The sequence below is a fragment of the Schistosoma mansoni genome, assembly GCF_000237925.1.
Source record: "Schistosoma mansoni, WGS project CABG00000000 data, supercontig 0013, strain Puerto Rico, whole genome shotgun sequence".
In the NCBI taxonomy this organism is placed as follows: domain Eukaryota; kingdom Metazoa; phylum Platyhelminthes; class Trematoda; order Strigeidida; family Schistosomatidae; genus Schistosoma; species Schistosoma mansoni.
Window position 1 is genome coordinate 3,167,601 of NW_017386025.1, and position 13,065 is coordinate 3,180,665.

At 31.1% G+C, this 13,065-nt stretch overlaps 1 protein-coding gene across 1 annotated transcript in view; it reads right to left on the minus strand.

Annotated features, from left to right (window-relative positions):
* The window catches only part of Smp_163570 (ryanodine receptor related), a gene marked incomplete at its 5' end in the record, with an annotated part of 163,645 nt that overhangs the window by 78,805 nt on the left and 71,775 nt on the right, over positions 1-13,065 (minus strand). Inside the window, 9 exons of the mRNA XM_018790926.1 lie at positions 1,280-1,431; positions 2,790-3,005; positions 4,346-4,579; positions 5,060-5,195; positions 5,906-6,009; positions 8,186-8,368; positions 10,241-10,362; positions 11,890-12,038; positions 12,908-13,032. Of these exons, the coding sequence (XP_018645937.1) occupies positions 1,280-1,431; positions 2,790-3,005; positions 4,346-4,579; positions 5,060-5,195; positions 5,906-6,009; positions 8,186-8,368; positions 10,241-10,362; positions 11,890-12,038; positions 12,908-13,032 (1,421 nt within the window). The remainder of the gene's footprint in view (positions 1-1,279; positions 1,432-2,789; positions 3,006-4,345; positions 4,580-5,059; positions 5,196-5,905; positions 6,010-8,185; positions 8,369-10,240; positions 10,363-11,889; positions 12,039-12,907; positions 13,033-13,065) is intronic.

Sequence of the window (13,065 nt, forward strand, 5' to 3'; positions counted from 1 at the left end):
AACCGGAAGTTGTCTGATAATCTAGTCAAAATGGTCATCATGCTATTATTTTTATTACTACTACTATTATTATTCATATAAGAATGCTTCTACCTCTTGAGAACATTAAACCTTTCAAGTAACCAGTCCGAATGCGTGCGGCAGTAAAAAATAAGTAAAATCATTGTACAAGGTTTTCTACAATATGATAACAATAGATAAAAATAAAAGGTCAACTAGACTGGATATGGGGGGTAAGAGGAGACAAGGATAATAATAATGACAATAATAATAATCGAAAATGAACAATAATAATAATATGAAAACAATTTGAAACCTAATCACTCTGTATAATAAGTTAATATTACCAGGGTAAGTTTAAGGTGAGAACAAACTGTTTTCGAATAAACGAAGGGGGGTTTGAATTTTGGTATGGCTAAAGCTTCAATAAACTTTAGTATACGCCCTTTTGCACTTTTATACAACACTACAAAAGCCGAGTTAAGATCAATCTTATGTTATGACCTGTACTAATTCCGTGAGGAATTAGTACTTTAACAAAACTTTTTCATATATATATACGATTGTACAGCTTGATAATAAATTCGTTGAAAAGAGATCCCTTCGCTGAACTTCGTGTTTTGGATTATATGTTTGGCAACAGAGGAGAATGGATGTTTATACTCTTTGTGTATTCAAAAACAGTTTGTTCTCACCTTAAACTTACCCTGGTAATATTATTAGCTTATTATACAGAGTGATTAGGTTTCAAATGGTTTTCACATCGTAATAATAATAATAATAATAATAATAATAATTCTTATTATCCTTGTTTCCTCTTACCCTCCATTTCTAGTCTAGTTGACCTTTTGTTTTTTGTATATAAATGTTCTTAACAAGTATATGTGTGATCAGATTGTTCGAAACGTATTGCGCTAAAATACCATCACATAGTTCTGATAATCTTCGTCTACTTATTACACTATCGAAATTTATCAAAGGGACTAATTGCTTTAAATGATAAAAATAATTTTTCATGCTTCGCATATTATTAGAATGGATCTTGTTATTTATTCTTCTATTCATTGTGATTAGATGTAAAAAAAGATAATTCTATTCACGTAATGATGATCATTAAACTACCTAAGTTAACCCCAATTTTCAAAAGATTAAAGTTTAGATCAAATATGAAATTGCAAAGTTTTTATAGATGAACCAATTTGATCAAGTAATTGAAGTGAAAATTGTATGATAATCATTTATTTGAAACCTTTATCACTGAATCATAAATAAAACTTACTGAATCAAGTAATGTGGCTGCACGTAAATCTGGCAGGAAACCATTTTCTAATAATCTTAAAAATGTTGCAGCATCTGAAATTCCATAAACTCGCTCTAAAAATAACACAACTGATGCTTTATGCTCTGGCAGTAGACCAGGTGGCATACCAGCTTTATCAACCCATTCATCTTCTCCATCTTCATTAGTCTATCGAACAACGATGGGTGGAAAACACAAAATATATCATAAATACATAAATGAAAACCAGAGATCTTATTTAAACAAAACGTTTAAATAAGTAATGAAATATCCGAAAGGGAGTGAAAATATAGGAAACAGAGAGATAGTGAAATGTATATGGATTTATATGTTTTCATAACCCACAAAGATTAAAATAAAATGATTACTAGGACGAGTTCTGGCCTCTAAATATTTCCTTTTATAGTATTACTCCCAATAAGGTAAGCATAAAGACCTGATTTGACAATAGTACTGTAGATCAGAACAGGTAATAATCATATGAATCCTGAATTACTTGTCAATGATAGTTTTCCTATTGATGCATCTTGTAGACGAGTATGTTACTCAGTGATGTGGAATCAGTCTATTTTGCTTGATGAATCTTGACTGACTTGATTTACATCAAAACATTGAAGTTATCCATGTCTAGTACTGAAATATACATCAGTTCGCAGTACATATTACAAAGAAAAGTTATTTCTTGTGTTGAAATTATCTCATTTTGTTTTGACAATGATAATTCAAAATAAATATAAAGTCTTTCCAATTAAAAATTTCATCTAACTTAGTACATTTATTTTGCGTTGAAAGAAATTACAGATTAAAAATAATTATGATACATGCAAGTTGTCGTTTCACAGCGTTGGATTTCTCAGGTTCACATATTCATAACCCTAGGACTTTCAGTTCGCAGTAAACGTATTATCTTCGAATTACTGAATGAGAGTTCCGTAGCAGGATAAAATACAACCCTTAATTTTTAATAACCACATTCCTACTAGTGACTAGCTTAGAGACTGGCTTCTTGATGCTCCAGTGAGAAATTATGACCTTGAGGTTCAACAGACTTTTAGGAGTAAGTCAGGTATGACATTGATGAATAGGGTAGTGTTATATGATAAGTGACTAACTTATAGTTACTTTGGATTTAAATGAAACAACTGATATAGAAATGTCAAATGAAGCCATTTTGACAGACAGAATGATGTAAATAGTAATTAATAAAACGGATATTATTAAATTTCACCAAAAATGAATGAGTCATGTCATATATAAGTGAATTTGATACTTATGTTGCTACCCGTTCACCTATTTTATATAGTATGTAGTTTCGCAACATTATGGATTTCTTTAAATGTGGGCATATCTCTACTTGTATAAAACTAGAACGGAAGATAAATATTCTATTAACATCTCTGATCACATGTGTTGGAAAACGCAAGTAATTAGCTAATAACATAAGATGCAGCAACATTTTATATTATATTAAACAAAATGGTGAACACACTTACCTGGACTTCTAATTTTGGCGGAGGTAATATAAATCTCAGTGACAAAACTCCTTCTAAATCAGCCATACTAACAAGTGATTGTAAAATTGACCTGGCACGTATTGATTCACTTTTAACAGTTTCCATGTCTGGTGCACAATATCCCAATAGATTAACCAAAATTGAATGAAATGTCAATATTGCAGCACCCAGATCAATGTAATCGGGATCATCTTCAGGCTGAATATTAGGGCAGAGGAGAAATAAACAAACCATGTTAAACATAAACACCTAAAGAAAAAATCAGTTTCCAGCCGAATATTTTGTAAAGAATATTCTTTCAAGTTTCATGTTATCGTATGGAAATACTAGTTGCACATAGCAAATTATTGATCTATATGAGTGAGCGATTAAAAAACACCCGGTAATCAGCAGCAGTTGGTAGACATATCCGAGTTATTTGTACATATCTAAATTTACAAACGTACGGGCCAAACCAAAACGTTGAATCGGTCCATAAAGTCACTAACTTCTAGTTTGAGCCATGTTGGTAGATTTAGACTACTTGATTGGGGGTTCGGCGCGACTATCGCAACCAGTTTCGGGAGACACTGGGTAACATGATTCAGAATCGACCACAATGGCGTAGGTGTACACTGTTTGTCTTTCCTTAAACCGTAAGATCAAAACTACTTTATACCTTAACTTCTACGAACTAATTCGTTCTCCCCGTATCATATCCCTATATGAAGTATGTTTTTTCTTACTACCATTTAAGTAACTGCTTCTATGAATTTGGTGTTCATCTTGTTGTGTTAATGAGGTGTGGCAACTTGGACCGATGCATATGTGTGCCTGGTTCTACATTGTAGATGACTGACTGACAAACGTATGATGCAATTCGGCGTACTTTCAGAAAATCGCTACTACAGTGGTTTGGTGATTATTATGCCTGAGGAGATAAGCAGTTCATAAAAGAACTGCCTTATCTTTCAAAGTGTAGTAGACCAATAATATGTGCTTTCCCAAGTTTATTTATATATAAAAAACACTGTTACGAGTACTTTAGTCTCATATATATTATCAACATAGCAGGCTTATATCATTATTTGAAAGATTTCATTATAGAAACTATCGAATCAAGATTTGAGCCTTCACTATCATCATGATTCATCAATCAGTAATGGGTGCTTCAGTAAGATAATAATTTTTAACTTTAGAGTCAGATTTCTGAGAAAGTGCAAAACATCAACGAATCAGGGTATTTACGATGCGGTGACCAACATCTCTCATGATATTAATTTGCATGCATTTATGGATAATATGTATCGAATATTCATCAATTAAACCTGATATCTGAAAAATATTGTGAAACTTTTACTCACCGGTAGTGATTCAAAATTATATGGCAGTGGTGTGAATAAATTAGCGTCTTCGTAGTCCATCAAGACAGTTCTCCAGCCTAAATCTTCTTCTTCTGGATTCAAGCCCGCTGCTTCAGCTTCTTGAGCCATTTTCACTAGTTTAATTTGAGCTGACATTACTAGACCTTCTTTCATTGCCTTTAGAAGACCACCACCAGCTAAATTAGGCTGACAATCTGTGTCGCTAATCAGCTGTCCAGTTGATCCTCTTGCAGCATGCAATCCATCTGGACCACCTGGTGGTATTTCTAAACCGTCTGTTCCCGTATTTCCAGCCGAATGTTTCATAACTTTTGATCCACCGCGTAATGCCGGACCTAAGCACTCTGGTCGGCGAATCAATAGACGAACAACTAAGTTAGCATTTTCTTCGACTGTTTCACCTAAAATTAAAGTTGTATGATATGATGAACGGTCATTATAAGCTGCACTGAACTTGAGATTATTATATGAAATCAAAACTGTTTGTTAAATCATCACAATATTAGAAAAACCAATGTACATTGATTAATGTTTGAGTGCCTATTTCAAATCTTTAACGTATATTTTAACTGTTAAAAGGTATCCAAACCATTAAGTTTGATCGTACAAATAATAACTGTTAGAATACGTTCATAATACATGAAACATAGTCTGAAACAAACCGTATAGAAATGCTAGGATCAATTTACAGACTTATTATGAGAATTTTACTAAGCAGATTGGTCACTCAAAGTAGGTGAAGTGGTGCACGTTTTCGCTAACCGTGAAACATCATCACTTCTAAAATACAAAATCTATCTGACAACTAGTTTCAACTCAGGTAATTTAAATAATTAAAGAACTTATAAATAACTGAAAGTAAATGAACAAAATATTTTTACCATTAACCCAAACAGTGAAACGTAAGAAATCAAGGAAACGTTCTCCTTCCACTGGATCCCATCCAATATCTGGGTAACCTTTGGCTAATAACTCAGCGTTTGACTGAACACCACAACGTGATAAGTAGATAGCAACCTAGAATATATAATTTAATAGCAAAAAAATAGCTAAACGGAATATAGGTATTCATAAGAGCGTAAATACGCTTTTGAATTCCTAAAACAGTGCGAACTTGACAAACTTTAAAAATAATCAGATAAAATTTTTTATCCATTTATGAATTTTAATGAAACTGACTACTTTTCTCTGGTAGAATCGGGAGAAATGATGATGAGCGTAATTGAAATATCATCATATCTGTAAGACTCCCTACGTCTAATTAATTACCGAGACGTTTACTACATTTCGTTACATTTGTCATTTTGTGGATATATATTCAAAATACTTATTTAGTGAGTGAACATTTAGTAAAGGGTAATGAATCTTGACTAAATTGTTTGATTAACGTTTCTAAATTAAAGGACTAAGAACACTATGAAAAGAAAACTTAATTGTTATAAAAACCATAGGCTACCTGTAAGTTTTTCTGTATCTACATTTTTGACACTCAGGACTGCAATCGATCTATTCCTGTTGCATATATGTATCCCGAGTGAACATCTCAATAATACATTTTATTTATGTATTTTGAGTACATCTGAATTAGGACTTTTATCCCTATGTTGTTATTCACAGATAATCAGTCCTGAATTCGATGACACATATGTCTTGGATTCTACTGCTATAAGCAACCCATCTGCAGTCTACTCCTTAGTCATCTTTAATCAAGTTTAGTCAACGCTTACCTTTTCCAGTTGTTTCTCACGTAAAGCCAAAGCTAGTTCATTATTATCCATCAAAGAAGAATAGGCTACATCCAATGGGCATGTACCACGAAGACTTGGACGAGCTGTGAATAAATAAATACCACATTGCCTGTTACTTTGGAATTTTATTTAAAATGATCTGATTAGACAAATTTTTGATATCACATAAAAATATTTGTAAAAGTTAGTCATAATATCAATACATTGTGCACAGAAGATTAATATTTTATGAAATTTGTATTGTCAGAATGCTCATCTAAGTGTTTCATTTAAGTTAGAACTGTTATAAATAAATGAAATCTACCATATCACAAAGGCGGTAGTAAGATTATTGTTTAGAATGAAAACAAGATATCACAATGTGAGAAACCTATGCTTCACAGTTTGAAATAATTCACAAAAATGAGGAAACGGATGTTTGTTTTATGCTTGAGTAAATTTCGTAAAAGGAACAACCCCGTCGATTGATTAGTGAAAAGTATATCCGACAAAGAGGTAACAAATTATAAAACCTTATTTTATTACATAATTTATTAAATGGAAGTAGGGCTGTGTGCTAAATGCTAAGCCAAACTGACGGTGTCAGTACTAATGACGGAAATAATCTGTTGAAGACTATTGTAAACCATAACTCAAGAGCTTTATTAATTATAAACGTTTCTAATCCTCTATTATCAAGTAACAGACATTAGTCCTAATGTGATACTTTCATACTTACCGAGTGATTCTTAAAAAAACGACCAAGTGAATTATTATAACAATATATTAACGCTTAAGAAAGTTGACTATAAACTACTCTGGGTCAAGTCGGAACTAATTATTTAGTAGGTATGGTTATTCCTGCAATTTTTAATATGTAAAGAAAATGAAATGTATGAAATTATGCAGAACACTTCAAAGCTCCCAATAAAATCGAAGACTAAACAATCAGGGATACAACTTGGTAAGGTATTTGATAGCTGACGTTATGAATTAACTCCTAATGTTGACCCAATGATTGCGATATTAAGAAAGAATAGCGTATGCAAACAGTGAGATAAGAGTATATTTTTGTATGTACTGAAAATATGAAAAAGTCATGAAAATATACTTATCCATACTACTATACACTGATTAGTTGAGCTAATGGTAATTAATGTGATTGTTAATTCAGTTCTCAATTTTTAATCCCATTACCTCTATTTTAAAACTTTTTGTGCTAATACGATATCGACAGCTCATGCTACTATCAATAATTTTTTGATATGCGACTTGTTTTTGTTTTAATATGTGATATTTCTAAGAAGTTACATTCATTCCAGACGTTCGACACAGTTGATAATGGCAGTGGTATCTTCTTATTGTTGCCAATAGCTCGTCTTCGTTTTGTATGTGTTGATTGGACATTTTTTATTCGGATCAGTATCCAATGTTATGTTGGATAGTTTTCGTTTCAATTTCTGGCTACCACCATAGATTTTAACACAACCACATGGTTTTAATTAGTTTATTAGATGTTTTGTGTATCACTTATAGAACTATTGAGATACACACCTCATTGATTGTACCTTGAAGAGCTAAAAACGACTTGGACATTTCACGATTTAAGGTTTGTAAACTTTAAAGTTTATTGTATTTGATTATTAGGATGGTTTTTGTAGACAGGTTTCTTGTTTCGATATGAGCTTTTAAGCCAACTCGATCATTCGATGAAAATACTCTGATGGGTTCAATGACCATATTGTCTAGTTTTTTAATGTAAATTTGATTCAGTCGGTCAAATTAACATTTGTCAACCGTTTTCAATCATTTATCAAAACTTTATGACACTAATTTATTCTTATGAACTGAAAAATTGATTTTGTAGTATTTGTAATTGTCTAATATTATCAAACTAAAAGTAACTAGAGTAGAATAAATTAATTTACTAAAATGTTTATCGACAAGAATGTTATTCATTTTCACTTATTTATTGTGCACAAAGTATCAGTTCTGTTAACTAATGGACGAAACTTGTTCATTTAGTGTTGAGAATTACCTATTAGTTGAAAGGAAATCATCATCTCATTCTCATGATATATTTCATTTAAACTTACTGATATATAGAGTATGGACAGTAGCTATTATGTCAAAACTATTCAATTGTATGATTTAAAATTCCATACCTTTTATCATTATTACAATTAAATCAGCAAAATTTGATGAAATTCTATTTATCAATTTGAAAATAATAATAAAGCATAATTTCGTATAACCGCAACAAATATATATATTGCTTACCAAGTAGCATAGATGAATTTTCCAGCATATAACTAAGATGTTCAAACATAGCTTTTTGATTATCTCTTGATGTACGACAAAAATAGCATAGAAAACGACAACATTGAACAACCATTTCAGTTGGTCCAGTTGAACCACGTTGTTGCTGTGATTGCTGTTGTTGTTGGTGGTGACTTCCATGACCTGTATTTGGATTTAAACCTAAATAACAATTATAAAGTAAAACGGATGAAGATAAGATTATTCAATTGGAAATTTCGTTTATTTTATGTTCTCTACTTTACTAATAGTAAGTTGTCAACTACATTATATCATTTTTTTTCACAATAGTCGGTACGGTAAGTAAACTTCTGATATTCTTAAACCTTCAGTTAAAACAACAAAGATAGTAAGTTATAAGTGCTTTTATTATTTTTAATCACACTACACATGTTTACATACACGTGAAATATTAGGTTACAATGTAGCACAATTTATAAATAATAATAGATACAAAGCTTGCATATTTTAGACGCAAAATTAAATTAATTCATTTGTTATTGTTTGGTTGAATCTTCCCACTGACGTTTAGGACTGCAATTGATCAGTCTCTTATTGGCCATATGTGCATACTGTGTGTATTGCCTCGATAGCACCTTAATTCACAAGCATTATAAGCAAAGATGGATAGTAGCTAGCAGTGGAATCCAGGACGCGCGTTTCGTCTTATTTGGGACTCCTCAGCTGGATGTACCTGCATCTGAGTCGATGTTTATTCTAGGACTCGAACCCAGTACCATTCGCTTCAAACGCCATCGCCACTATCCATCTTTGCTTACAAAATTGAATAATTCACAAATAGTTAACAATATCCGCAAGACCTCATGCTAATAAATACCACATTTTCATTAGCCATTAATCTTGAGAGGAAATTTCCCCCAGTTCCATTGAAAAGTCGTAACCAGTGGAGTTCAACTGTGTCGAATGTGAAGCAGTTATCCTTCAGTTATCCTTCAATATACCAAACTGATTAAAGTCGAACATAAATAATCGACTATTGACTCAGAGATCTAAAGCTTAAGCTCCTTCCAAAAACAGAGTCCCAAACTAGATCCCTTATGGCAGGATAGTGTTTGGGCACCGCTGACGTGTGCCATAAAAAATGGGACAGTCATTCAGTTTTCTCAGGTCTTAAATAGTTGTTTAACTCAGGTGGATTCGCGATCTTATTAACGTTTAGAAATTTCTACAAACTACTACACACTAACAGTTAACTGACTATTATTTTATTTGAATAATAATAATTAATACCAATTCTCTGTAACTAGCATTTTAACGAAATTTATTTTGGGAAGGGATGTCACGTTCAGAATTAAATAATTTATAAACCAGATGGTCTCAAGGTAAGTTGATAATGAATTCTATTTTTTAAAACTATTTTAGAAAAAATTTTGTCAGTATATTTGAATCAAAGCTGGCTTACATACTTATAGTTTCTATTACCATTTAAAAATTTCAGATAGGCAAATTATACTATTTCGAAGATAAGGATTTCTATATTGTGTTAAGGTCACAATAATAATAAAACTTGTCCATAGTTTATTTCGATTCGTTAAAATTAACTATTGACCGAAATGCATGTAGATTAACTTGGAATTATCAAACTACCTTTCACTATTTAGTTAATTACGCATAATTAAGACAAAAATCTTCATCAGTTTACAATGTTCTAAAAAAAAATTGTCATCAATTAGTTGAATTCCTAAGGCTCAAAAATACAATTGACAGCTCATGATTTATTGAAACAATTGAGTATATAGTTTACGTCGTTAAGTGAATTCAGGCGTTGATACATTGAGAACGATGAAGTACTGCACAGATTAGCTCAAAAATTGACGAGTAAAAATTAATTGTAGATTAAATGATATGTATTGTGATTGTCGTTATTATTAAAGATTAACTAACCTTCCTCATGTAGAACAGGTAATGAAGAACCAGTGACACTAGTCACTGTAATGTCAGTTGTTACTGCCTGATTGGATGAATGTAATACATCTTTGGAAATGGTATTTCCACCTGGTTGTTCAAATGTTGCTTTAGTTAATGTTTGTACCATTAATTGCATAACTGTTTCATGTACAGCTAAGCAACGTGTTAAATCAGGATGTTGAAAGAATACTTTGTTATTCATTAAGTCCCTGTTTGTAGACGTTGAGATATTGAGGGTAACAAAAAAGAAGAAAACGGACGTGACTTTTAATGATATGAAATCAACGAAAAGTTGATATGTAACAGTAAATATTAACTATCTAATTAAATTATTAGATTTATCAGAAAACAAAACTTATTCCAGTTATCATGTCGTTAGATTTATTTTTAGTAGGCATCAATACCAAAGCTTGACTTGATAATTTCAAATAAACTGAGCATTGGGCGGGAAGTAAAATATCGCTTATACATTTTCAATTGTTTACTCTCTTAAGAGCGGGTAAAAGAAAAAGTATCAGTATGGTCAACGCACAGAAGACCAAGCTTCAAAAGGGCTAACATCAGTAGTGGTGAGCACCAAAGATGGAGATTTATTAATATAATACAACTATGCCATATATATATATATATATATATATATATATATATATATATACTGACTAAATATAATAAATTGAAAGAATGCATTGCATAAAGAATGTCCATCTATAGTGATGAGTATTAAAATGGAATAAATACAAAATAATTAGTAGTTCGTCTCAAAATGATTTAGTTGAGCAATCAACACAGTTATCAGTGTCGGAAAATCTAAAATTATGGAATTACGTTACAATTAACAAATTGATGAGAGAATGTGATTGTGTATAACATAAACTAGCATCGAGTCGTTTGAAATACGCTATTTTATTAGAATTTAAAACGATATAAAACATAAATAAAAACAGCGAAATAGATTTCAGACATATTCTAATGGAATGAGAATACATAAAAAGTAACAATGATACCAATTTTTCGATAATGAATGATTACACTTTTATAATAGAGCAGATAGTTAACGACAGGAAGATTTTGTGATGAACGGATTGTAGTACAGTGATTTGTTGGTGATGTCACACGAAAGGAATAATCAAGAGTAATCGTCAACAGGACCAAGATATAATATTGTAGCAAGTATCTACTGTTTTGCATGAAGCGGATAATTAGGATCAAATGACTTAAGCAGGCGTTCTCATCAACTGTTAATTCATATAATGCACAGACTCCACAGTTTAAATTCAAGACAACTATGAAAGGTAAGGATGTCCTTGTCCATAATGATATAAAGGGTGAAAAACGGATCTTGACCCTTTCTATAACTCAGAAACAGGAGTTACTAAAACAGTGCCCTGATAAGTATTCATTATTATTCTCATTTTTATACATTCATTTGACTTATCAGTAGATATATGTGTACACTTCATGTGAATTATTTATCTAACGTTTGCGAATGACAATAAATTTATTTTGCTGACAGACAATACCTTAAACATGCCCATCGATTCTGATCATAAATGTAAACTCATAACTGTAGGAGCTTATGGGGATTTATCGGAAAAAATATTGGTACTACTATTATTAGTTTAGTGTTATGAGGATTTAATAAATCAATAAATTTCTTAGTAATGATGAAAGTATATGAAACATTTCAATACGGGATAAATAAAAATAAAATAAATCAAAGAACAAATCTAACTTACCATAAACAATTCTTTAATAGAATTTCTTCATTTGATCCTAATTGAACACCAAGTAAACTTCTTACTCGTCCAAGTGAACGTAGTAGACGAGATACTTCATCTTGTGATGAACCACTGATGACATAAGTTTTTTCAAGTGCATTTTTTAGCTAATTTTATATATAGATTGTTAATGAATTTTGAAGGCGATAAAAGAACAATAACGTAATGAAATTATTAAATCTCTTTTATGTAAAATTTGGTTATTTTAAAATTTAACATATTACATGTTTTCTTTTATATTCTCGTAATTATTGGTCATAAGATGTTAATCATGTTAGCATGAATAGAGTTAATGTTAATAATAACAAAAAAAGACTGATATAACCATTTCGTCAAAGCGTTGCAACATTCATATTCAATGTATTGTCAAAAATGTACTGGCTACAATATAGTTCAGGAATCAAACTACATTCGAATTACTACAATCACCACTGATTTTTCCAAGTCATCAACCTTTCTACGATGTCCCAGTACTAAATCATAAACAGTGTTTATACTTTGTGATCAGGGAGTCCAGAGACGAAAACTTTCTTCATAACGGTGTCATATATTGAAACCGAACAACTGTGCCTATAGCTATTTAAGACTATATATATATATATATATATATATATATATATATATATATATATATATATATATATATATATATATATATATATATATATATATAAGTCTCACGGTCGAACCTTGACACTTGTACTATTTAGTTAGAATCCGATAACTCTTTTTTCTACTTAAATCAGTTTCTGGCCATTGAATACCATCGGTGAGGAATTTTTCACTCCTGAAAAACCTGAACTCCCATGCTAAGAATATAGAGTTGGAGAGCACTTCCTAATATTCAATAGTATCGCTACTGAAATCTGTTCATCTACGAATGAGATTAAATCTCTATAAAATCTCAGGTGGAACATAAAACTGTTTTTAAAAAATACTTAATAACTTGAAAACAAAATTGTCCAAATAACCTTACTTCTTCAGTTGCATTGTACTGACGATGAAGTGCAGAAAACATTTCTCGGATCAGTTCTAAACTTTCAATAAAACCTTCTTTAGCCCATTTAACTATCGTATAAACGATTAGTCCATCCAATGAACCTAAACATGTATATATATAGAACTGTTAACATT